The 27,615-nt window shown below is 48.1% G+C and overlaps 1 protein-coding gene across 1 annotated transcript in view; it reads right to left on the reverse strand.

The window, feature by feature from the left end:
* The window catches only part of LOC147904025 (acyl-lipid (8-3)-desaturase-like), a 42,172-nt gene that overhangs the window by 973 nt on the left and 13,584 nt on the right, over positions 1–27,615 (reverse strand). Inside the window, exons 3-11 of the mRNA XM_087372673.1 lie at positions 15,136–15,289; positions 14,835–15,018; positions 14,578–14,647; positions 13,581–13,654; positions 13,386–13,453; positions 13,097–13,188; positions 12,770–12,914; positions 12,435–12,560; positions 4,525–4,596 (exon numbers count right to left, since the gene is read on the reverse strand). Coding sequence (XP_087228799.1) covers positions 4,525–4,596; positions 12,435–12,560; positions 12,770–12,914; positions 13,097–13,188; positions 13,386–13,453; positions 13,581–13,654; positions 14,578–14,647; positions 14,835–15,018; positions 15,136–15,289 — 985 coding nt within the window. The remainder of the gene's footprint in view (positions 1–4,524; positions 4,597–12,434; positions 12,561–12,769; positions 12,915–13,096; positions 13,189–13,385; positions 13,454–13,580; positions 13,655–14,577; positions 14,648–14,834; positions 15,019–15,135; positions 15,290–27,615) is intronic.

Below are 27,615 nucleotides of genomic sequence, written 5' to 3' on the forward strand. Positions count from 1 at the left end.
TTTATGTCCCCTTAGGCAAGAAACTCAAAGTTCGTGTCAGGAATATTGGAGCAAGGACTCAAAAACATCATGTGATCACATTTACAACATGCTAACAAGACAAAAATAATGCTAGATGTGCATATGCACTATCTTTGACAATTTTCAGATCCTAGAGCCCACTTCTAGGATACTGTAGACCATGAGTTGAGACCTAACGAGGCAGGCTGCAGGACAGCAAGCACACTTTTGTTTCAGCACCTCACGGATTGCTGAATTTATATTTTCTCAAAGCTTCTACAGATAGTTCTTTTTTTCGGAAGTAAATATGCAGCGGGTACGATACGTACGATCACTTGAGGAATGACAATGGAACGGAGAGGCCACCCGTGGCTTGGGAAAGAGTGGATTGCCTCCTTGGTATGTCACTTGTCTTTGTTCTCTTTGATGCTGTTACAGAGGAGGTAGCAGCCCCGCCGGAGGCAACAGATATGGATTGAGAGGCCTCTTCCTCTGCTTCATATGAAAAAATGTCCTAGCACACTCACATGGTCCGGATTGCCCGGACAACTCACACAAATTAGCTTGGACCTTGGGGCAACACTTACAATGCCACTTGCAAACATTGGACTTTTCAGGCTGCATGAATATTCGGCAGCATGGTGGGAGAGAGAGAGAGAGAGAGGCTTGAGTCTTGATGCTTGGTGGAAGGGAGAGAGATGGAGATGGAGAAGGAAAGAGATGGAGATGGAGAGGAAGGAGAGGGAGATGGAGAGGGAGCTTAATGGTGAGAGCTTGATGGAGGGGGAGCTTGACGGAGAGGGAGATGGAGATGGAGGGGGGAGGGGGGAGAGAGGGAAGGAAGAGGAGAGGAGAGAGAGAGAGAGAGAGAGAGAGAGAGAGAGAGAGAGAGGAGGGGAAGCTTGATGGAAAGGGACGGAGCTTAATGGAGAGGTAGAGATGGAGATGGAGAAGGAGTGGGAAAGAGATGGGGAGGGAGCTTGTTGGAGAAGGAGATGGAGAGGGAAAGGGGACTTGGGAGCTTGGGCTTCTTGGTGGAGAGAAAGATGGGAAGGGGAGAGTGCTTGGTGGAGAGGGAGAGGGGTTAATATGCAGGCGGAGGAGAGGGAGGCCAAAAATGGGAAATGGGCAGAGAACGGTCAAAAACTGCTATTTTATCTGTAAACCGTCGTTTTTTTGCGAGAAACCCTAATCCGTAGGCACCGTATGGGACAATACGGAACATTCCGTATCTCAAACATAGGCAACCCTGTTGTACATAAAAGCACTCTCTCTCCAACCTAAACAATGATGCATACCCTCGATTCAAGCATGGCCTCAGGACTTTTGATTACGCATTCCAAGTATACGGACGATCAACTATCCCAACCAATTCCCTACGAGGATGAAAGCCTAACGTTGACGCTAAATCTCATGGGTGTTGAAGATCATTATCTTGATTTTACTCAAGTAGAACTTCATGTCCCAACTCTCATGTACATAAGGTCTGTACAGCTGTCAAATGCATGTGTAATCTCTCTGTTGTGTCAGAGATCAACACCACATCCTCGGTGCTAAGCAAAATAGGTTTGAGGGTCTGTACTAGGATCGATCCCCGTCACGCAGTGTGGCCACAAAGGAAGCCAGCTCATCCATGTAGAGACCAAAGAGAGTAGTAGATAAAAAGGGCATCCATATTTCAATCTAATGGTGCTGCTCACCTCCTCTAACAATCCCCAGCTGGTGCACAATCTGCCCGTGACTCTTCATACCTCATACAAAGACATGACTGCCAAGATAATATCATATGCAATACATAGGGATCCCTTCCAAAAAGTCACAAGCAGCAGTGAACTCTTATGTTTCCACTGTCTGGCTTCATCTATAAGGGCTCTGAGGGTGAGGATTTGGTTAAAAGTGGACCCATCACATATGAAACCTGCCTGCCTAGACACTCGCATGCAATGCTTACTCGCTGTCTGAAAGAAGCAATTTTATGCATTGGCTTTCTAAGTAGACAAAACCCATGGGAAGGGGTGTCAAAGAATTTTCATCACCCGAATGGAATTGGTTATTGAATATGTAATCTGGGTTGTGTGAATGGCATTAACTTGGACATGAATTGTTACTACTCTAGGCAATGTTGAAAGCAAGTAGATCTGAAGTTTCTCAATTATGAGCTGCCACACTTTTACAAAAGAGCAGTTATGATGGTGTGCATAATACCATAACCAATGGGGACAATGATTGATTAGCATTGATTTGGGTATTCAAGGGAATTTAAAAAAAAGAAATTTCTAGGAAGGACAAGGAAAAAAAAACAAGAGGGCATGTTGTGTGCCCGATAGCATTGCCCCTTGGTCCAAGACATAGTGGGATATGCCATGTCGACCCACGAACTGCTTTATGCCCCGAGCTCCAAGCTCTGCTCTGTCATTTCCGCCATAGCCACACCTTCAACCCTCAACTTCATCTCCATTTGCACTTTGCCATTGCATCTCCAACTGCCTCAAAATTACCTCCCTCAATCCAATTACTTCCCCACAGTTCCTCCAAAGACTTCCTTGCTTCGTCCTCCGTCTCCCCCCCCCCCCTTTTCCTCCTCCTCTGCCTCTCTTCAGTTGCAACTTGCCACATTAATGCTTGGCCTTCGATATTGAGAAGCAATGGGAGCAGCTCTCGGTGTGGACAAGCAACGGGAACACTTGTCAGTGTTGACAAGCAGCGGGAGCAGGAGCTTGGTGTGTCTCTCCGTGAAGACCTGAGATGTCAAGATGACACTATTCTTCTGTTTTGTGGAGTGAGAGGCAGATCACAATCAATAACCACATGCAAGAAGTGAAGGAATTGCACAAGAATTGTAGGAGGAGAAAGCGTGTGGATTGGTTTGGAAAGTCTCGCTTTGGAAAGTCTGCTTTAGACGGGAAATTGAACCTTTGCTGTCACCAGTTGGGGCTTCTCCCAAGAAAATCTTTATTAGAATTGACTTTGGTCAAAGAATGGTTAAGTTAATTAACCAAGAATAAGTTTTATTGTTTTACTTTTGCTTTGCATCAGTAAAAAGAAAACTGTGGGGACGCCCACAAGGGACTAGAAATAGTCCAAGAACTAGAATGCATGCATTAGACTAATCTTTAACAGGTTAAAGTGTTGAATGTTGTTGGAGGCAATGTGTAGGACCAAGGAAAGTGCAAAGAAGCCCTAGAATTAGGGGAAAAGTGCAAAAAGCAGGTCCTACCAAAGGCAAAAAGCATCCAGAAAGTGGGCACTTATATGGAGGAGGGCCCTAGCAAGGCAGACAAGCAGAAAAAGCAGCACAATTCTTAAGACAAGCCCTAAAAGCAGCAGAAAAAGCTAGAAAGCTTGGTTTTGTATAAAAGTAGCTTTTAGGAAAAACAAAAGCATAAAATAGCTTTTAAAAAGCACTAAAGCTAGAAATAGCTTTCCGAAAGCAGGTTTAGCTTTTTGCTAGGCCAAGTTTATAAAAGAAGAGCCAAAGAGTTCAAGCTCAGTTCATGCTCTTGTGAAGAGCCTGTTGTACAAAGACTATTTTCTATTGCAATAAAGACCTGGGGGGGGGGGGGGGGCCAGCCCTTCTTTCTGGCCCCTAGTGCTGTGTTCTTGCTTCTCTCCCTCATCTCCCAGCTACTCTACTTGTTGGCAATCACGTTTCAACAAGCTCTTCAAAGTTACCACGCTTTGTTCAAGTTCCGGTTACAGATTCTAGTGCAGGAACAAATTGCGATTTCTTCTACAAAGCTTGTCTTGGATTGTGTGCCAGGTTCTTGAGCCCAAGAGTGTTTCCTTTGCTGCGATTCTATGCCAGAATGTTCCCTTTGCTGCAATTTTGGTTTCTATGCGTGGATTGAAGCCCGTAAGCGCCTGCAAGCCGTGCCCGGGAGCCCAAGAGGAATTTGCGATTGGTTTGAGGGCTGTTCTTTGGTTTAGTTACCGTTTCATTTGCTATAGCCTGCCACTAGCAGGGCAATGCTAACAAAGGTTTGAAAAACTCCTACTCAGTGACTCATGCCATTCAAAGCAATTTCAGGTACATGCTTTGTTTTTTTAATTAAAAAGTAGTTGGCTTACAAATAGATGCTTCCCCTATCATTCTAATAAACACAAAGAAGGTGTCCGTCCATTTCTTAGATTGGTGTCAGTTTCCAACAGGGTCTGAAAGAAGTAAAATTTCTGTATATGCTCAAGAGGGTTTCGTTAACTAGAGAAACCCATTGGAGGTGTTAACGAAATTGTCATGAGAAGGCCACCAATTGCTATCATATATGTTAAGGACAGATCATCAAATTCTTAATTGGTCATTCATTCTACTCCTAAACGTAAGAGGTTTATCTGATAGGCATTTTGTCTTCAAAACTTCGTCTTCACCAGACTGCCTTAAAATCTCAGTTTGCCGTGAATGTCATCTAAGCACCCACCTTAAGCCCAATCTGATACCACCTCTACAGTATATTTGCTTATTGTAACTCCATCTCTATATGATGAATCATTATCAGTATACTGTACACAATTAAGCACTGGTCATACCTGGAAGTTGAGGCCTCCAGTTATGTGTGTCCAAAAGAGGGAATCGACACTAAAATTTTTCGTGCTGCTCACCTGAAAGAAGGTATTTAGAAAAGGTTAAAATGTCACCTTGAGTGGAATTTTAAAATGAACCACAAGAAAATTGCATGGGGCATTTGAAAATATTGTATGCCATTCATGTGTGAAGACCTTCTGACTAGCTCTAGGCATGGCACACATCCATCAAGCACAAAAAATAGACATATTCCTGTTGGAAGGCATGAAGCAGGTTTTCTAAAACCTCCGCTCAGTTTTTAACTCAAACAAGAAATTTGATGATATGCCATTGTTAAGCTCAAAACGCCTTAATAACTGATCTGACATGTACCATAGTACAGACAGACTGTACTGTGTAACACTTTGAAAAGACAGCAAGTTGAGTGCAGCAGTGCTTACATCAAGATTCAACAAAAAAGGGGGGACAAAACAAAACACAAGCCAAACATTTAAAAATCCCTTGCCATTGACCATGAAATTAGTCTGCAGCAATCCTTACAAAGAAAGATCGAGGTTGGACAGTTGTAGCAACTTCTTGATATATTAATGTTGGACCGTTGCATAAAGACATGGGCCATCTTATTAGGAGACTTACTACACTATATTCCTGTTGAAAAATTATAGTTTAATACCAAATAAAAAAGCAAAGCTTAGTTTGATAAATAGCCAAGTGCAAGCTACGATCTACGCATTGGGACATTAATTCCGTCTACAGTGTCATATATGTACCACTTTGAGCACAAAGACCAACCACTTTCTTCTTAATCATGTTGCATTAATGTGTCTATAGTGGTATATCACATGCACTCGCTAAGTACTGCAACAACAGATCCTACAAGGGTGCATGATTTTTAGCATGCACAGTCCCATGGTAATAAAAAGACATGCAGACTGCAATAAATGTCCCCCCAATGAGGGGGAGCTCCAAGAAAATAAACCGGCGAGGGCTAAGCTTGGAGACGGACAACTAGGCAACAAAGAAAAGAAACAGAGGGGTTAAGGGTGGGGACAAAAGAATGGGATCAATAATAAAGAAGAGGGGGATGCACGATAAAGAAACAGATGATCAAATTTTAAAGCCAAATAATTGCAAGGAAAGAAAAGAGTGACAGAACAAAAGTGATAAAACAGCAAATACACAGAAAAGCAATTAAGGAATAAACTTCTGTGAAAACAGCAATACTATAAAGAAGAGAAATACATAGAAAGAAAGAAAGAAAGAAAGTTTATTAATGTCTTTGAAAGACCAAAGGGTCTATGAGACAAAAAAAACAAATACAATAAAGGCAAAGGGGCCAGCAAGAACTCAAAGAGGAGTACAAGAGTGGACCATTCCGGATTTATGACCCAGCACAGATGATTTTTTTTAAAAGGAAAAAAGAGGTGGAGCAGGAGTCAGGGGTGTATTGCTGCTATGCATGAAAAGGAGCAGGAAAGACACAACAAGTGCAAAGGGAAATGTAACAAGGTGTTCGGATACCAATTTGTTGGGTTAGGTTCACCCCAACACTAAATATTCATGACAAGCTTTTGAAGAAAACTCAATGAACTGACTTCCCATAAGTGCAAATGCTGGAATCACATAGGCTTTTGGTCTATATATGAGCTGAAAACCACATCAGAATTCTAAATCGCTTGCTTCAATTTCGAGTACTATTTGCTCGAGATTTATTTGATTGCATTGTTGGCCACCGAGCTACAGGGTTTTATTTATAGGTACCTCCACTCAGAAAGTAGTGCCAGATATCAAGCCTTTGCTACAGCACTCAGCCTTCTCATAACATGAGTCAGGCGATAGACAACAGTAGAACAGTCAAAATATTGCCGCAGAATATACTGCATATATCTGAGTCAAACACATTTACAGAAAGCTTCACCAGAGATCCCAAATACCCGCAGCAGTCCGCTGCCCTGGATGCTGTATGGTGAGCACAACTCTGCTCCTACTTCTGCCCTTGCACTCCTTTAGTTGCATGCTTCTCTATTAGCTTCATTGACCTCATGTAGCGCTGGTTCCTTGGACAGCACCTTCCCACAGGCCTCTGCTCTTGAAACCAGCCTCAAGGCCAACAAGAGGGTGGTAAAACAACTAACCAGCCTAAAAGCCTTCACATTAAAATATTCAGAAAACACTTCAAACACAGATTGGGGGAGCTAGAGTGCTCCTGCTCAAATACAAGGACACAGATTGGCCCCTAACCCTTGGCGCCCCTTCCGGTATTTCTTTATTAATAGGAGAGTCAAACAAAATCGATTATACAATGAATTCGAGCTCACTTGCATTCAGTGCTCTTCCCTCTTTCAGTACACATCAGTAACCCAAACATTAGCCCTGCTGGGCCCTACTCTCACACCCATATGACCATATGCATCCATTTTCATTGTTAACACCTGCATGCTGGGAAGCTGTTACTAGCAGCCCATACGGAGGTCACACAACTCCCCAATCACTGACTCACTGGAGTACCCAGGCAATGGGTGAAAGCATAGTCAGCCTGCCCACAAACTTCGGAAGCATGAACTTGCTCTGCAAACATTCACAATGAACCACCCTGCGAACTATACCTCTCCAAACACAGTTCACAGTCCAATGCAATCAACGATAAGGATGAGTGAACTTTTAACCAGCCCGGAGCTCTAGCCCAGCTCATTTACAAACTAATGCATACACCTGGAGAGATTTCTACCCATGCTGCCACACAGCTAGCAGCCTGTACAAACTTGGCTCACTTACCCGTGCACACAGCCCAAGGAAACTTACAAGCAACCCATACTCTGTCTAGTCACCAATCTACCGTACTTCCCATCCCGTACACAAATGTATGTCATCCATACACAGCAGCTGACTGCAACCGTACACAGCCGTTACAAGACTACATCAGCGTGTAGTCTTGTACAGCTAGCAGCCTGTACAAACTTGGCTCACTTACCCGTGCACACAGCCCAAGGAAACTTACAAGCAACCCATACTCTGTCTAGTCACCAATCTACCGTACTTCCCATCCCGTACACAAATGTATGTCATCCATACACAGCAGCTGACTGCAACCGTACACAGCCGTTACAAGACTACATCAGCGTGGATTAAAGCCTGTGAACAGACCGTACCAAAAGCTGTACCAGCCTGCAATTCCTGCCTCCGTACACCCGTAAACCTGTACGGACTGTTCCGTACAGTCCCATATGCTTGTATGGGCTGTTCCGTACAGTCCCGTACGGTGTTCTCCCTGCTAACTGCCCGTACTGGCAGTGCGTACAACAGCACCTTCTCCTTCTCTGCATAACAACCAACCCATGCCTTGGCTCTTTGTCAGTGGTCCTTCCTTGCGTCAAGCTGCTCTTCTCTTCCAGCTCCCGACTTCCCACGTACGTGCTCTCCAGGTGCTTCCAGCCAGCCCCGGTGGCATGCACAAAGCCTTGGTCTTTTTAGTGGGTGCCACGTGGCAACTACGTTTCATTTTGCCCCATGCCCCTCTAGTGGGGCACCTTTTAAATTCAAACCAATAACCAACCTAAATCTCTAAGATCCTTTCGCCCCTCTTGTTAGAAAATACCCAACAGAGGGTACACGCAGCGGAAGACTTATAGTAATGCCCAGGAGCTCACACAGTGTGCGGTGTGGGTGTGGAATCACAAACTTCTTTACTTATGTGCATACAATAGGTGTGCAGAGTCATCAATAGACAATGAACCAACCAGATAGAGAAACCACCAAAATATATATTTCCGTCCACAACTATGGACACAATACAAAAGAGACAGATCCAGAGTCCCACCAATGATGTGGTCCTCTGATCTTACCACAAGATCCTTCTCCTATCTGCTGGCTATCTCTAGACTCGAGTCCGCGTGCTCCACCTCAAGCGTAAGTAGACTTTCCGTCCAGATCCCTTCCACCTTGCTGTCTTTGCACCAGCCTAGGTGGGCAGCACTCTGAGCTAGGTCTGCAGCTCTACAGCTCTCTTGTCACCTTCTGGATAGAGACCCACAAGTGGCTGATCTGCTGCTCCTTCTGCTCCCTGAACTGCTGCACCAAGTGATGATTGAATGAGGCTAAATGGCCTCTTTATATAGGCCCAAGGCCTGCTCCAAAAAACCGACCAGCAGCATCATTCTGGCCGACCCAAACAGGCCGACCAGTCTGCTGGAAAACCGCCCTTAAAGGGCTCTCATTACAAGGGCCCTTGGCCCACAACACTAGGGCTTTGGCCCTCCTTTCAAGGGCAGATGCCCTACTATATATTCAGGGTCCAGCCCCCCCAAACCTGCTGCAAACAGTGTGCCTCCATGTCCTAGATCCATCGCAATCTGTCCCAGACTATCTTGCCTCTGCTCCAGGCTTGTTCCAGCTCTAGGGCTCCTGCCTGAGCTCCGTACGTGTCCCTGAAACCAGCCGTACAGCAGGCGTCTGTAATCCGTACAGATCTGCCATGCTTCCGCACTATCCTGGCCCTCTATCCTGCCCATAACAGCTCTAGATGTGCTGCCCACATGACAACCATGATGCTGTCTATGTGGCAGCCCCTTTCTCTCTTTTTCTGTTGGGTACTGCCCTAAGGTCTCCCTCCCCCATGCTCTCCTCATATGGGGGCTTACAGATGGGGAGGTGACCTTTCCAACACCTCTTGGCCCTAGACCTCTCATTTACCCCCAAGGCACAATTCCCTAGGGGGAAAACTTGCACTTCCACACCATGTGACCTTGCCAACTAGATTCCCAGAGTCGGACCCACATGCAAGTACAAGACTCATGCCCTCATGACATACCCCTCTTCAAACATGGCAAGCGACCTCAATTGCATCCGGATGTTACAAGGATATGCAATAACTGAAATACATGTGAATATACCATGAAAGCATGTATTACCATTTGAGATAACACCTATGATTGTTCAAAACCTAGGATATAGACTGCAAAACTGATATTGACTAGTACACTGATCATAGAAGTCACAAGGCAAATATACTGTCAGCAGGTAGTACCTTGGGTGAAACATACAATGTCACCAAGCGACCTCTAGATATCTGGGCCTGTCTGTAACAAGGAGACAGAGGTATTACCCATCTCTTGAGCATCAGGCAATGCTCCAGACCTACGCTCTGCTGAGCTTGAGGGAGGCACAAACCAAAGTCGACTCAAGCTAGAAAGCAACAGTAATAACTGAGGTGTATCTGCCTGATCATCCTCTTCCAACCACTTTGCATGTGAAATCTTCTAAGATTCCATAGAATCTCCAAAAAGATCTGTTGCCTCGTTTGCGTCGTTTGGAGGGGTCTGCACTGTCGAAGAGCTTTGGAAGATGGTCAACGGCAAGCGGCTCTATTGCATCTTCTTTTTTTAAGGCAGAGTAGATGGCTTGTTGATGTATGTGCTTATCATTGCTTGCAACGCTGCTGGAGAGCGTTGTGAGCGATAAAAGGAGCTGCGGTTGGTGGCATAGGAGGACGTTGAGCCAAGGCCGTGGCCTGCGGCACTCAAGGCATAGTTTGAAGCCGCCCGCCGTTTGGGTGCCTAGAGGCACAATTGCTACGAGACATCTACTAGTGCCTTGTGTAGGTCCATGTGATGCCACGTAGGCCGTGGAGGTTCCCAAGCGGGGCTTGGATTGAGGAATCCTTCTAGTAGCTTTTGGGTAAACTCTCAACAAAGTTATCCTTATGGACAAGGTTTTGAGATGTCGGATGACATCAATGAGCCTTGTTTGATACTTGGCTGAATTCCACCCACACCTCTCCCTCAAGGCCAAGGTTATGAAAGACAGGTTTGGGATCCCTTTTCAAAAGAGAGGGAGAGAAAAGAAAATATGGGAGATGAATTTCTGGAATCTCTTAGGGGATTCAGTAGACCTCAACTTGAGCTTGGATCCTACCAAGGTCTACATCATAGATGACCTGAATACTAACATCCGGCTAGGGTGGTCTGCAGTAGTATGGGATGTAGCATCAAAATTCCTAAGTGGAAGGAAATTCAAAACCTCTACCATTGGGCCCACACTTGGTAGATGAAAGTTCATTCTTTGGTGATGAGGATCGCCTAAGAAGTTAAGGGTTGTAACTCCTAGTTGCCAGATGCCAGGGAGTATCCTGCATTCAGCCATTGGTGAGTGGGTGTGGCCAAACCTACCCAATGGATTACACTAAGAACTGGGTGACACATGACCCTAGACTTGCTGACGAACGAGTGGGTCACTATGGACTCTTCCCACCCTCACTTATATCAGTTCAAGTCTTATTATAAAGGAAGGAGAATGTTACGTCCATGACTAGACGTAACCCAGGTATAGGGTTCACTACACCCTAGGCTTAGTTAGCAAAGATCTAGGATTAAATCTGGAGTCAGCGTGGGGTCTAGCCAAGGGTTAGGACTAACCTAGGGCTAAGACCTAACTAGCAAAAGAGGTCTAGAAGAGCTGGTCTGGCTTCAGGTGTGGCTAAACTTGGGTGGAGTGTTCCCCAAGCTAGGGTAGAGCCAAATATAGCCTAGGTGGCCCTAAAGTTGGAGTTGTTGGCTATAGATGGCTAAAGCCACATAAAGCAAGATGCCTAGACTATAAGTATGGGCTAGGGGATCAGTTGAGGAGGTCTTGAGGATGCGATCTTTAGTGACCAGGACCTGCTGGCCAAAGAGCAACAGCTAGGGGAAAGGGCTTGTGGTATGGGACGCAAGTCTAGACTCTGAGGCTGGCTGGCTCATGTATCCATGTGGTTTAGACTTCTAGCTCGGGGGTGGCTTGGATGAGCCTACGGCTGGGAGGTGAGCTGCTAGATTAAACCCTTACGGGTTGGTTGCGGGTGTGTTCCGTGGTGTGTACTGTGCGATCTCGTTTAGAGGGCGGTCCAGGATACCTCACGAAGGTATAGGGTTGAACAGACCTGGCAAGGGTTGTTACAAGTAGGGTCTATTGGCTGACCCAGCAACCCCCCACTGGCCAACCAGCAGCCCTAACCAGCCAACCAGATAGTCGGCCTGGTTGGCTGCCTTACCAGCCCTAGATTTGGGCTTTGCTGGCCCCGCCTGTCCACATGGCAGACAGCCAGTGGACAAGGCACCTCCAGCCTCAGTCGGGCTTATTTCCATCCCTCCTTCAGGGTCTCTTGCAGGCCATAAACCTGCCCAAACATGGCACAATCCTGCTGCTGTAGTTCCACCCTAATCAGGCCATCTTCCCGGGTCCTTCCAGCCTCCGTACCCCCTCTAAAGTAGGTCCATACCGCAAAGATCCAACCTGGTAGGTAAACCATCAGTCAAGTCCCCCAAGCTGCTAGTTTAACCAAAGAGCCTTCTTAAAACTCCATATCATATGCAGAAGCAGTGGCAAGGTTGTTGGAATCGGAGTCCTAGTGTGTGTGGTCCTAGAGTCCTAGGAGTGTCCTACAATTATGTGAGTGTGAGGAGTCTTGAGGCCACTTGTGCCACCTCATGTGGTAGATGTGATTCCTCACCTAGATTATAGGATCTAGATTCTCTTGTGTGTGACCTCATCTATGAGGTGTCTGTAAGGCTTGCCCAGCCTATAAAAGAGGCTATGTACTTGCTGTGATAATCAATCAATCCACATCAGTTCGTGCCTCAGCTCGTCTCCAGTCATGTGTCTCTCACCTTCTCCCCATTTCCATCAAAGGTGTCCTTAGTGCATAAGCATCCATCCATACAAGCAGCAAACATACAGATTGGCAAGTCCCACATTAAGAGGGACGGAGCCTCTTCAAAACACACAAATTTTGTATAAATTACGCTTCCAGCTATGTAGCAACCCAGCATTAAAAAACATTTCCTGCTCAGAATTTCATGTCTGAGGCATTTGAGTAATTGATGTGAGAAGTATTTGACAGTGCACGAAAGAAGCCACCCCAATATTAGGATCAAAGAGCTACCTGTGAAGCTGCCCAACCTAAAGACAACCGTGGAGTTCCACTACTTGAATCAACCACTGGGAAAGAAGCCTCTTCAACCACATGGGCAACCTGGAACAAGAATGCTAACACCCACCCAAAAACAAGCTGCAGCACATCACCACAACACAGCCACTGATGCTAGTAAGATATTGCATTCTAAAAAGATGATTTTGAGAAATGGACTGTAATAAGAAAGCAATCTTTTGAGCACCACAACACAGCCACTGATGCTAGTAAGATATTGCATTCTAAAAAGATGATTTTGAGAAATGGACTGTAATAAGAAAGCAATCTTTTGAGCCCAAGATGCTTACTTGACTGACAACGTACAAACAAATTATAGTTCGAGTACTGTGATGACTGAAAAGACCAGGCAGAATGAACATATACGTTGCATAAATGAGCTTGGCACCCCAGAATACAAAACACTCCAAAGAGGTCATCTTGGGGATCTTAATGCTGCAACATTAAGTACATAGGAGTCAGCCAGCTATTTTAAGCTTGCAAATCATATCCAGAGAATCAAAAGATGTGGTTCCTAAATCTGAGTCAAAAAGTGAAATTATTGAAAAACTGTATGAAGGAATGCACCAACTCCACAAATCAAATTATTTCTCGGAGACCTGAGAGTAAGAACCTACTCTCCAATCAAGCCGGTGGCGTAGGATACAAAGTCATCATAGAATACACTCTTGAGAGCAAGAATCCCATAAAGCAATGCCAAGTAGATGTGCTGCCATGGGAAATATACAAGCGCAGATCAAAACATAACCATATACGGGTGAAATGCCAGGAAAGATATATAGTCTTCATATATCATGCAGGGACTATTGGCTACGACTGAAAATCACAAGTTTAGTGATGATTAGGTATAAAATAATTCGCTTCACAATGTCTCGAACATCCAATGCAATCCTACTTGCAATCTACCTGAAAACGATGATAACTTCTCCTGGGCTGTTCAGGTGTTATTCTCCACACATTAGGCTTTAGTACTCCTGAGCATCAAATGACAAACACACGCCTTAAAATTTCAAAAGCCAAAAACCACTGAGCCAATTGAGCACATAAAGCCCATAATCATAGAATTGAGTTAGATGAAGTAGCTTCAGAAGCATTGCTCACTTATATCAGGGTCATAACCATTCACATTGGTAAACGAATGATGTCCTACCACATGTTGTTGTCTCCACATGAAGCTGTATATCATGAGCATTGAAAGTAAGAATTGTGTCTACAATAGTAGGAGTAAGAGCAAAGAGAGAGAAAAAGTTTCAACAAATATAATTATCTCATGCAGTAAAGTACAAGAGGTAGGATAGCTTGATTTACACCAATCTGAGACTGATAGAGAAGACAGCATGTGGCATACAGAACAAGGCACATATACCTAGATGAGTCCAGGAACATGCCCAAACTCATCCTCTAAAAACACAACAAAGTGCAGTTTCAATCTCATGATAGTCACTCATAAGGTTGAAAAACCATAAACTCCATCACGCATAGCAAGGACTAGCTACTATGACATCCCCACTGACGTCATCAACGCCCAACAGTGGGTGTAGACCATAGTATAAACATATGCTCTCACACATACAAATCCACACACCCACACGCATCCATTTATACAAAGTCTTCGTACTAAGTTTCTGTCAGCACTCCAGAGCTGAAGGCCAGACTCAGCCATGACGAAGGCTAGCACTAAAGGAGAAGGCTAATCAAAAGGTAGTCCAAAAACTCTTCATTCAAGCTACAACTGCTTGTGAAGACTAAACGATTTCATTTTAGTCTCTCCCAGACGAGCATCTAAATATAGCTGATAGGGCAACACACCACTTAAGATAGAAAGAATTATTGCAAAACCAGCAAGCCGCAACATGGACGAAAACTTCACAAGGTCAAATTTGCATGTCCGCTAATACGGTAGAAGCATATACCTAGATGAGTCCAGGAACATGCCCAAACTCATCCTCTAAAAACACAACATAGTGCAGTTTCAATCTCATGATAGTCACTCATAAGGTTGAAAACCCATCACACATAGACCAAGCCCAAAAAAGCAAGCAAAGTGCAAAAGCCAAAAAGCTGTATTGGGTGGAAACTACCTTCCAAGAGATCCCACCTGCTAACACCTACCAAATCTATAGTTGTACTCATCAAATACCCTAGCCACGTCCACTTTGAATAAGAACCTGCAAAGAAATCAGATAATAGATTAGATGTAAGTCTATTTTCCTATTGACAAGTTCAGATCAGTGAATTTCCTTCTGTGCCTGTCAGACTGCAAAAATCCAAATTTTGGGATGCTGGAAATGCACAAATCATTTGCAACCACTTTGCAATGTAAAATCAAGGTATAGACATGAAATCCTAACGTACCATGGTTAGCATCATGCTGAATGGATAAGCCAATTTCTGCAGCCATCAAGCCAACGGCTATGGCAAACAATAGAGAGAGGCCAAAACTTTGGAAACCGAAAAAAGTCATGTAGGTAAAAAAAATGTAGCCAACAACAATTATGAATGATTTGATAAGCATGTGAGGGTGCATCCTTGGATTAACCTGCAAAGAAAAGTGCATGAGACTTCAAGGGTTTTTCTTCACTGATACAAATGGTGTACAATCACAAGGCCATGTAATTTAAGTCAAATATGTACACTTAAAAACAAACATACCTACCTTCGAATTTTTAAAATAAGTCTCTACTCGATGCTTGAGAGTAAGATAAAAATCCTCCTTCCCTGCACAATCATATTCAAGTGAAGTAAAATTTGTGTATGGGAGTCCTGGTGTTCTCTCCACCTCCCCTATATAAAAGCGTGCCAGCATCACCCTGAACCAAAAAGAAAACTATTGTTTAGTGTGCCTCAACCATTTCCTTAGTGCATACTAAAATATTCACTTTTTATAAAGTAAGAGCGAGATGTTAATGATTCCACACATGTTGCTTGACATGTTGCAATGGTTCTACTAAATAAAATGAGAAGAGGAATGAGTGATGCAGCTTGTTAAAGCTGGTGGATAAAAAGGATATCATCAAGGATCCAAGGTGTCCAATAGAAGGAAAAGCTTCTAAAGGTGATAAAGTCTATCCAAATGGTTCTTAACGTACCAAACCTCTACAAAGAAATTAATTCCTATGAATGCAATTGCAAAGCACGAGACAACAATAAGGTTGACAAGAAATTTTGAAGAAAAAGATGGAAAAAAGTTCTGGAGTTTCTGAGAAAAGAGAACACAAACATTGAAGAAATATACCTTTGTAAGACTAGAATAAGTCCAATCATACAAATTTAGATTTTTTGTTTGTTCTAAAGATCAAAAATCTACACAAAAAATAAAAGAGAAAATAAAAGAGAATATGAAAGAGAAGAAAAAAGAGGTAAACAAAAACTTTTAAGAAAAACAAAACGAAGACATACTTAGCAAGCAAAGCAACACTTATGTCATCATCAGTGCCCAAGCATTGAAGAAAGTTTGAGAAAATCAAAATTGATTGCACGCCTGTTAGAAACAAAGAGAGAGAGAGAGAGAGTTTTGTAGGCCCTAAACTAAGTTCAACTATTGGAGTGACACGTGGCATAAAGCCACATGTACAATGTAAAATTTATAAAAGTACCAATCATTAGGGAATACTACATAGCTTCTTGCAAAGCTAGACTCAGACCCTAGATTTGAACTCTAGGACCCTAAACACTAGCTATACAAGTCCTAACCTAGTATTGACTCATTGTTATAACCCATGAGGAATATCATCCAAAGCATTGTATGCATTCTTCCAACAACCTTTCACATCATCGAACATGATTGTGATGGTCTAGCTGAGAGTTTCGTATGCATCATCAAGCCCATTCTTCGACTTATTTGTACTGAAAGCGTGGGGAGAAGGGGCTAATTTAGTAGTACCCTACTGGGAGTATGGAGGGACTATATAAGTCCACATTGTACTACTTTTTTAGATGACATTTTGTTTAGTAACAACTCTAAGGACTTCTGGCGGAGATTTCTAGAAGGACGGTCCCCTCCGCCACTCACTGACACCCAAATCTGGTTTGATTATGCACGCACACTTTATGACATCCCAAATCAGCTAGTCCCTAGCCTCTCACACATGCCTCGTCCCACATCCTCCACCCTCTTCACTAGAGGAGGGGTAAAGGATGCTGTAATGAAACTTCATAATGGCCGAGCGAAGGATCATGAGGAACTATGTACTGAGTTCATTGCATATGGGATTTACCTCCTAGCCCCGATCTTAGCAAAGCTTTTTAATGAAGCGGTTTGTTTGGGATTTCCACACACTTCGACCATTAACACTATCTCACCCATCCACAAGGCAGGGGATCCCATGAGCCCGGAGAACTACAGGACCATTATGATTGGACATGTCATGTCCAAGATTTATGCATCAGTACTTGACTCCGAGGTTAGCAGACTTGCAGAGTGTAGAGGACTCAGAGCAGCAGGATAGGCCGAATTCCGGCGTGATCATGGAACCATGGACCACATTCTGACGCTCAAATGTATCATCGAGGAGGCGAGATCACGGAAGCAGAGGGTTTATTGTTGCTTTGTGGATTTTCGTAGGGCATTTGACACAGTCCCGACAGCCCGCCTCATACGGCGCCTACAGGACTTGGGTTATGACCAGGAGATCATTTGGGTTGTCATGGCACTTTACGAGAGAGTTTCTGGCAGAGTTCGAGTAGGATCCGGGTGGACAGACGAGATCATGAGTACCATCGGGGTCAAACAAGGGTGTCCTTTGTCGCCTACTTTGTTTGGCCTCTACATTGACGAGCTTGAGACAGTCATGCAGACACAGGGGGGTGTAGGTTGCTCTCTTGCAGGCACGCTGATCCAGATTTTGCTCTATGCAGATGACGTGGCTCTCTTGTCTTCCTCAGCAGAGGGGCTTCAGAGACACCTAGACGCACTCCTTTTGTGAGTCTCATGATTTGAAGGTCAACCTGGGTAAAACCAAGGTCATGCTTCAATATATCTCGAGCTATCATGCGTCAGGAGCAGTTCACATTTGTGGGGTCATCTGTTGAGATAGTTTCATCATACACTTATCTTGGGGTTATCTTCTTCGGACCGAGCTTCACTATGAGACCCGCGATGCACGCACGCTTGAGTAGAGGGTATGCCTCATTGGCCAGGCTAGAGAGGCAGTGCTTCCGCTCACACTTTCAGGATCCACGCACCAAGGGGTTGCTTTGTGACTCCTTGGCTCGCCTAGCGGGGATGTACGGCAATCCTTATTGGGGGCTAGACTTGTCGGATACAGAGTGGGCCCGTGTGGAGCGGCTACAGGTTCTCATGCTATCACGGATGATTCGTGGTAAGTCATCCGTTCCTCACCAGATCATTCAGGCTGAGTTTGGGTCACCCCCTTTACAGCTAGATGCTGCATTTCAGGTCATCACATATTTGTACCGAGTTAGGGAATATGGGGATTATACCTCGGGGCGTAGCAGGCTACCATGGATAGCTCTATCCTCTTCTATGGCACTTGTAGCAGGAGGAGATCAGAGGTGCTGGTATGCACATACAGAGAGATGGTTTGAGCGACTGGGGCTCCACATGGATAGACTACCTCCCTTTTAGTATAGCATGGATGCTCCGTTCTCTCCCCTCTTATCACACGAGGTCAATGAGGTTATCCGTGAGAATCTACTACAGCTACACACTTTTCGGACCTGGTTGGAACCGAGTGAACTCCCAGTGAAGCTTAGCTTCTACAGAGATCACTTCTTACATATCACAGCGGATGGTTTCATTGACCCACCAGGATACACACAGATTCACCTACCCCATTCGATGAGGATCTCTCTTGGGCAGTTCCGGGTCTCTTCACACAGACTTCGCATCGAGAGTGGCAGAGCAGAGCGACTACCCAGGGAGTGGTGCATATGCACACTATGTGACATACAGGAGGTTGAGACAGAGGAGCATTTCATCTTCAGGTGTCCTGTGTACTATGAGATCCGAGGACGTTTCCACTGCCTCTTCAGAGATAGTTATGGGATTTTAGCCCATTTCCTCTCCTACCCACACCAACGGTGTTTGGCAGGTTTCATTCATGAGGCACTTAGACACCGCGAGAGGATACTCCGAGCACGGAGACAGGAGCAGACTTCTTCCTCGGTTGATCCCTCTCAGATCTCTATCACGGAGTTCTTTCAGCTAGATCACATGGACCCAACGAGACGAGGCCTCGACATGACCGTGACCCGGAGCCCGTGACCCGACAGCTCAGGCAGAGGGTCGATACACAAATCACACTTGGAAACATCCCCTCCTTGTTTAGAGTCGGAGCCCGACCGACGAGGGTCACAGTAGCCGTGGTTAGACGCAGAGCTACGACCATGAGACATGCCAGGACCGCATCTCTGAGTGGCCGACAGCACTCTATTGCCGACTTCATGCCTCCACTGCCTCATCTGTCTTGATATCTTGCTGTTGCTGGAGATGATGATGATATTGATGATGATGCTGCGATTGATATATAGTCGACCACCAACATCACTATGTTGTACTTAGGACTTAGTACTGCCATTCTGCATTTTTGGCATTTTGCATTCTATGAGACTCTCACAGTCTCATAGACCCATCGGTCTTCCGAAGACTTTAATAAACTTTCTTTCTTTCTTTCTCTCTCTATCTATCTATCTATCTCTCCCCCCTTTTCCTCACTTCTCACTCCTCTAATTCCTCTCTCTCACTTCTACCAATTCTTTTGGCGTTGAGGATGCAATCTCTGCAACACCAACCCTCTTGTTGGACATGAGGCTACCCTACAATTTGCAACTCTCTGTACCTTTGCAGATAGAGCCGTCTATCTTGGGCCAACCCACTTGTGCGCATTCAATGGGTGCTCCTATGAGCTGTATTTGGCAAAAATACACACCCAAGGATTCATGCTCCCATTGCACGACAAATGCCTACTTATAGCCATAAGCACCCCGTGCATCAAGCAAGTGGCTGTACATTTCATCAAAGTGTTGACTATGGATAGTGCTCCGAGATTGCTAGTATGTTGTACTAGGCATTGCACTCTTACCATGCCTTCCTTACGACCATTTGTGAGGAGATGCCATTCCATCATTGCGTGAACCTCAAAAACGTGATGATGCAAGTACATTTGGGAGTGGCCAAACCAGGAATTATGCAGTGAAAGATGTCACAGATAAGCTCACTATGCACAAGTTTAAGGGTGACGCACTCACTCCCAATGAGCTGGAAGAATGGCTCACGAAGCTAGACGACTAATTCTACTTTATCCCAAACATGATGAGGAGCGCATCAAACTCAAGTCTGGACGCTCCTGCGAGCTCCCTCCCCCTTCGCTCCCTGTCTACCCCCTCGCTACCTGCGCGGCCCTCTCCCTCCCTTCGTCGACTGCTGCCGTGCAGACTTCCGCCCCCCCTCTCCGCTACGCTCCCCCTCTCTGCCAAATCCTCCGCCCGTCGCTACCCACCCCCCCTCTCCTCGCCACGCTCCTTCCGTCCTGCTCTGTCTCGCTCCTCTCCTCTCCTCTCCACTCACCTCACCCCATTCCGCCTCGACCCACCCGCTCCTCTCCGCCCCCGCCTCCGCCTCATTCCCTCCGTTCCGCTCCGCTCACCTCGCCCCTTCCCGCCTCGACCCACCTCTCTCCGCTCCACTCCGCCCTCCCGCTTCGTTCACCTCACCCCGCTCCACTCACCGCACCCTGCTCCACTACGCTCACCTCACCCACCCCGCCTCACACCACTCCGCTCCGCTCACCTCAGTTCACCTCACCACCCCTTAGTCCCCGCCACCTCTTTTTTGTTTTTCCCCCCCTACCCTTAGTCCCCGCCCACCTTCTTCCACCCTTAGCCCCTTACCTTTCACCCCCCTCTTCTTTTCCTTTCACTTGCCTCGGGAGTTCGCAGTTAGTCAAGCGATATGGCGGCTATGTGCCCGGAACCGGTGGCCCAGACGGACCCCCCCCTCCACCAACCTATCGCGTTACATTGACAGAGCACCAGGTCTCCTTGGTGAAGCAAGCCGCCACGGACTTCTCCCAGACATCAGTTTATGGGAGGGTCATTGGCTACTCTCCTTCATGAGCAGACATCAGGGATTGGTTGCAGTCCACCCTCTACCTCGAGGACAGTCACATTGAGGAGGTGGCACTTATGGGACGTGGCATTTTCTGGCTTAAGCTCTCCTCAGCACAGGCTACGAGCGACATAGTCAGGCGATCCCCTACTTCTGTGGATGGGAAGATCATCCTCATGGTCCCTTGGTACAGGGGATTCAGTGTAGCGGACTTCGATTCCGGCTTTCGCATTCCTCGACACCCAGTTACCCAGGTCTCGCAACCGAGCTTCGCCCGATCATCAAGGACCTGGGGGCGCACTTTGGTTGGCCTATGCAGGACACTTACGTTGATGCGGCGGCAGCCCAAGGGATGCCACGTGTCAAAGTGGCAGTTCTTGATCCACAGAGCATCCCTTCGGAGTTCGAGATAGAGACAGACACAGGTGTGGTGACGCAGCGCATTCTGGTCACTGGTCGCCCAAACCAGTGTCTGAGATGCCATGGCTTCGGGCACCAGGCTCGCTCATGTCCTCGCTTCACGGGTACAGAATCTCAGAAGACCCCCGTTCAGGGAGCTCAGAATACTCCGCTCCAGTCAGCGACATCCCCTCCCGAAGGGGAAGGCTGGACGGAAGTCAAACGAAAACGGAAGGGCAACAAGGCAGGCCCCAAAAAACTTTCCCAGCCACAGCCAGAGCCCCCTCAGATGATTCCTACTCATCAGCAGCCCGGTAAGGGGAAGGAGAAGGGAAAGGAGAAGGTCAGCCAGCCTCCCCCTCATCCCGCCCTCCCCCACCTCCCCCCTCCTCCTCGATTCTCTGACCCCCACCCCCCCCTCCAAGATCCCCCCCCGCACCAATGGTTTCCGCTCCACCCTCTTCCTCGAGCATGATCCAAAAGGAACCCCCCACCTGTGCCACCTTCAGCCCCAAAGCCTGCACAGACCTCACCCTCGTCTACCCCTCCGAGCTCGACGGCGGGGATAGGCCCTTCCCCACAGGTGGCCAGCACCCCTCCCTCCGGTTCAGACTCCTCATCTTCGTCCTCAAGCCCAAGGGCTGCTCCTAGAGCTCTTCCATTGGAGTTTTACCGAGCAGGTCCTTGGGACTACTTGGATGCAGCGGGTATTGGCTCCTTTCCCGCATGCCTAGACATCAGCATCTTCTTCCTCCGCAAGGGAGCGGAGGGTAAGGTGTCCATCCTGGCTCCGCACGATGGTCCTAGCTATTCCTTCACTATCTCCAGTGAAGGGAATGAGCAATGGACGAATGAAAATGTTTGGGAGACAACACGAGACCAGACCCAAAAGCAGGTGCAGGACTGGATTGGTAGCAGAGCAGCGGAGCTTCTTCAGCAGCAGTGGCAGGAGGGCGATGTTCGTCTGCGTTGGCGCCACAGCGCCAAACGTTTTCCACTCCTGGTCATTATAAGACCACCGCTAGAGTGGGCCTACGCGGAAGGGCTTCGCCCCTGGAGGACTTCAGAGGTTGCAAGCTTCTACAGCATTTCCTTGGCAGAGGCGTCGAGCTGGTTAGAGAGAGCTTACCACCACGGGACGAAAGGCCTTTCCCCTTTGCTGAAGGTTTTAAAGGATGGGTCCGATGATCCGGCCTCTCCTTCGAAACCTTCACAAAAGCGCCTTCGTCTCCACACAGGACATCCTCCGACCACTTCGACTTCGACCGCAAGCAAACAGCTGTTTGTGGCCCACCTTCCCTCCTCATGAGTTTACGCATTATCTCTTGGAACGTCAACGGGTTCCACTCATCAGGCACCCGTGGCCCCAAGAAGATGGTGCTCAGACAGGAGCTCCAGCCAGCCTTGGTGGGAAAGGTAGATGTGCTCCTACTACAGGAACACAAGCTTTCGGCTTCACAGACTAGTATTTGTGGGAAGGTCCTCACAGGACGCTCCCACACCTACTGGGAACCTTCGATTGGCGAGCAGGGGAGAAGGGGAGGTGTCTGTACCTCCATTGACGCTTCTCTAGTTCAGCATGTGTTTGCTTCTTGCACTTTGATCCCAGGACGTGCGCTTTGGGTGGGCTTGCATATTGAGGGATCCCGCATCGGCATCCTCAATATCTACGCCCCGACTGATCTCAGAGGTAGATCCGTTTTTTGGAGATCCTTGACAGACCTATTGCCAGAGATGGACTCTTGGATTGTAGGAGGGGACTTCAACAACCTTGAGACCTTAGAGGATCAGCAGGGAAGGGGCCCAGAGTTCCTCGGTATAGCTCAGGCAGAGCAGGCAGATTGGGACTCCTTCCTCTTTGCTGTGGGAGGTCGGGACAATTGGAGGGAGCCTTCCTTTCGCAGATGGCCTAGGAGTCTGGACTTCTCTTGGGGTTACAGGAGGGAGGGAGGCAGACTCCTGCAGAGACTGGACCGTTTCTATGTCAGTGATTGGGCGCTTGGCAGAGGAGGAGAGTCAGGAGTGGTTCCAGGGACGACACTTTCAGACCATGCCCCAGTCATCCTAGTCCTGGACTCGGCCTCTCAGTCCTCACCTCCACGTTCATGCCGGATCCCAGATTCCATCTACACCAGAGCAACGGTTCACCGCAGGATAGTGGACCTATGGGAGCAGGAGTGGGACCCTACCAGGGATATGGCAGCACAGGTAGCTCAGGCACTTGATGAGTCTAGCCACATTTGCCAGCAGGAGGCGATTCAGGTCAAACAGCGGTGTTGGGCGCGGGAGAGAGGTCTCAGTCATGACCTCGCCTCGATTCAGAGGATGCAGCAGTCTTCTCCAGGCTCTGAGGAGCTCAGACAGCAGGAGGTTCGGGCCCGGGCCATGCTAGAGGAGATCACCCAGCGTCGCTCAAAGTTTTCATTTCATGCTTCCAAGTCCTTCTGGGCTAGGAAAGGCGACAGGATGTGCAGAGAGTTCTTCAGGACTCATGGACAAAGGTCAACAGGGGAACAGCTTCGTTCTCTTAGGGCGCAGGATGGTAGTGTCAGGACAGATCCAGATGAGGTCCCGGACTTATCCACAGACTTCTACAGATCTTTATTCCAACAGGAGCCCCCAGACCCTCGTGGTCGCATTTGCAGGGAGGAGGTGTGGAGAGCTACACCGAGACTTGTGCAGCCCAGCATGAGCGATACCCTTCTCGCACCCTTCACTGTTGCGGAGATTCAGGATGCTGTGAGTGCTATTGATGGGCAGAAATGCCCAGGTGAGGATGGCCTCTCTAGAGCTTTCTTCACCACCTTTTAGGAGCAGATCCATCGGCCCTTGCTCGCAGCCTTCCAGCACATCTTCCCCAGCGGGCAAATGCCGAAGAGCCTTGCGACAGGCCTGATTTGCCTCATCCCCAAAGGGGGGGACCGCCAAAAGATCAGACAGTGGCGCCCAATCACCCTCCTCCCGACCACCTACAAAATCCTCGCCAAGATGATCAGCAGTCGCATCCGCCCCCTGCTACACGACCTGATTCATGACACCCAGACTGGTTTTGTCCAAGATCGCAGCATCTTGGACAACATCTTCACTTTCTCAGAGGTGACGGAATGGCCCAGCACAGTGGCCAGCACCTGGCCATACTCCTTCTCGACTTTGAGAAGGCGTACGACAGGGTAGACTGGTCTTTCTTGGAAGATACACTTGCTCGGTTTGGTTTCCCGGACGAGTGGATTAGAGGTATTGCTAGCCTTTACAGATCGGCCTCCAGTCGGGTTATCATTAGCGGCAGGATGGGGGAGAGATTCACACTTGAGCGCTCGGTACGTCATAGCTGTCCATTAGCACCTTACCTCTTCCTATTTTTTGAGGAGGCCATGACACACTTCCTTCGAGCTCGCACCACTGGTCTTCGCGGGATGCGTCTCCCTATTCGAGAGGATGCCGAGCTGTTGGACTCCGAGTATGCAGACGACACAGCCCTATATGTGCAGGATGATGTCGAGTCACTGGAGCATGTGAGACTGTCCCTAGAGATGTTTTGCCTTGCGGCTGGAGCGAAAATCAACTGGCATAAGTCAGTTGGTTTTCTTACCGATCCGGGAGCCAGCTCACAGTGGGGTATTTTCCTGGGGTTTCGTTGGATCCCTAGAGGACAGACGACACGTTACCTAGGATTCCAGGTAGGCCTGGACATCACACCGGCTCAGCAGTTCTTACCGGTCCTAGCCTCCATACGACGAAAGCTTGCTTTCTGGAGCACGGCTCGACTTTCCTTGGCAGGCAGGGCCCTTATGGTCAACCAGGTCCTTCTTGCCACTGCTTGGTATGTGGCCTCTTGTTGGTGTTTCTCGAGGTCTTGTGTAGCCCAGCTGAGGAGACTGGTGCGGAACTTCCTATGGTCTCGTTCAAACGGCTCCCGCACCACCAGAGCTAGGGTCGCCTGGCAGACGATCATTCTCTCCCACGCAGAGGGCGGCCTCGGCATCATAGATCCAGAGCTTCAGAGTCAGGCACTTCTTGGCAAGCTAGTCAACCGCGGCCTGACTCCAGGAGGACAGACGTGGAAGCTCTTGCTACAGCATGGTCTCAGTGGGTGTAACCCCCAGTTAGGGGGTGTTTGGCAGCCTTCTATCCGATGGATCTTCACTTCAGCACCTTTGACTCAGCCTCGTTCCCCCTTCCTCAGTAGCCTCATTTCAGTCTGGAGGAAGTTGCGACACACCCTCTCCCAGGTCCCCCCTAGCTGCCGAGAGGAGACAGAAAGACAGCCCCTCATCTGGAGCAGCCAGGTGACAGATGATACAGGTCGTCAGCTCGGAGAGAGATCCCATATCCCTTGGGCGCGTGGGCCTGCGCGCTCGTTCCGGGTTTGGAGGGACGTCTACAGTCAGTTGAGTCTAGGCGAGCTGGCAGCAGCAGTAGGTACGGCTCGTGGGATCCAGGCTCGACGAGCGGAGATTGAGGCTGCCATCCCTACAGGTTGGAGGATCCCCGTAGACACCAGACAGCTCTTCCCGGGAGATGAGAGGTGGCTCGGACAGTTCACTCCATGAGGCATTCCTTTGGTGGTGGCAGGCCTCTTCTCGGACTCTTCGGTACACTTCTTCTCCATCACTGATGACAGTCGCCTACAGAGCAGAGAGGCCGTGATCGACCCCCAGCTTCCCTGGCATCGCCTTCGCATTGTAGGGCTGCAAGGGAAGACGTGGCATATAGACCCCCTGATTATACAAGACCAGGATTGGAGACTCTGGATATGGGAGGGCCGCTCCTTGTCAGAGGTGGAGTGGGACCCAGGGGAGTGGCGTTGGCCACCATCGGAGACCTCAGAGAACCCTACCCCCTTCTTTTCTTGCAGTGCACGCACGGGTCAGCGTGCTCTTGGGGCTCTCCAGCGTGGGCTACCCACACAGGCACATAGCTGGTATGCCCAGGGGATATCCTTGGTCTTTCTTCGCACTATCTGGAAGACTCTTTGGGCTAGCTGGCGTCCGAGGAAGATCTCCTACTTCCTTTGGATGGTGGCACACAAGGGGCTTCCAGTTGGCAGTTGGCTGAGACAGATGGGGCAGGAGGGGCACTGCCAGATGTGTTTTCAGGAGGAGGAGACCCTGAAGCATTGCCTTTGGAGCTGCTCGCATGCGCAGACGGTTTGGAAGGGAATCATGGGGATCTTAGCTAGGGCTACACCCGAGCTAGGACCGATCACTTGGGGAGCCGTTTGTTGGTGCAGCACTGAGCCGGGGCATCACTTGGCCTATGAGTTCTCTAGACAGGATCCCGTCTTTTTCATCACGCAGGCCACTTGGGCTTACATGGACAGCTTCCCTTGGCATCTGACAGAGACAGATGCAGGAGCGTTGCCTCGACACCCAGTCTGGGAGATCATAGGGAGCATCGCAGGCTGGCATATCTGGACTTCCAGATGTTGGGGTAAAGGCACATTGCCACCCTTTAAAAGTTATGACCCCTATGACTGTCTTAAGACAGTCATAGGCAGTCATAGGGTGAATCCCTAATCCCAATAAAACCTATGAGTTTGTGGTGTGGCTCAACACATTTTTACACACCCACACTTCTTGTGTCTCTCTCTCTCTATCTCCTAACGTTCCACTCCACTCTTTCCCTCTCAAGTGGTATTAGAGCCACTCTCTCCCTCTCATTCCGGTCTACCCCTCCCTCTACCCCTTCCTCTCCCCTCGTGCCCTCAGCAGCGAGCAGGGCAGTAGCGCGCGAGCAGCGCGCAGCAGAGCAGCCGCGCGCAGCATTTGCGCGGGCAGCCATAGCTGCAGCACAGCTAGCTACTGCTAGCTGCTACCCGCTACCCGGCGGCCGCAGCCTACCAGGCGGGCGCAGCCAGCGCACGCAGCGCGCAGCACCGGCCGCGTGCAGCCAGTCGACCGGCTGCAAGGCAGCAGCCGCGACAAGTACGGCCAGTCGTACCGGCTGTACGGAAGCCGTACCGGCTGTACGGACACGGTTGTACGGACGCCGCGACAGGCAGGTACAAAAATTTCGAAATTTTTTTTGGGGATCCGTGCCCTCGCAGGTACAGGGTACAGCAGGTACCCTGCGAAGGTACAGAAGGTACAGCAGGCACAGATTTTTTTTTGGGGGAAGAAGGAAAAGAGAGAGTACTCTGCTCTGCATTCCCGAAATTTTTCAGTTCTAAAACTGTGTGTTTGAGGTACAGCAAGTACACTCGTGTCCCTCATGCTTGAGGTGACTAGTGCCACAGTGTGTGGTGGTTGCACAGTTATTTTGTTTCGGGAAGGTCAGATGCCTTAATTTGCAGAGGGCTTTTATGCTTTTGCTGAGTGCAAATCTCAGTTTTTGGGTGACAATTTCAAAGGGCTTTTGCCTGGAAGTGTATGCAATGTATGCCTTGAGGCAGTGTGGAGCCGGGGTGCCCACATTGGTCTCGTTTTCCGCAGTGTATCAGTGACATTTCTTTGCAGGTCACAATTTGTGTACGACACTTAGAAAATCTCAGTTGAGCCACGCTTGGCCAGGGCGCATCGAGTTTACTCGGTCCCTAACTGTCCATCGTTGACAGTGCTCAAAAGATTTTCTTTTCGGTGTTTGTACGTTGGGATCTGTGTTGCCACTGTGCACACAGGCAGTTTATGCATTACTTTGTCAGGTGAAAGTGCCAGGAGAGCGCTGTTCTTT

This window comes from Dipteris shenzhenensis, chromosome 3 (genome assembly GCF_047967505.1).
Source record: "Dipteris shenzhenensis isolate YYH24624 ecotype China chromosome 3, Dip_SZ_1.0, whole genome shotgun sequence".
In the NCBI taxonomy this organism is placed as follows: domain Eukaryota; kingdom Viridiplantae; phylum Streptophyta; class Polypodiopsida; order Gleicheniales; family Dipteridaceae; genus Dipteris; species Dipteris shenzhenensis.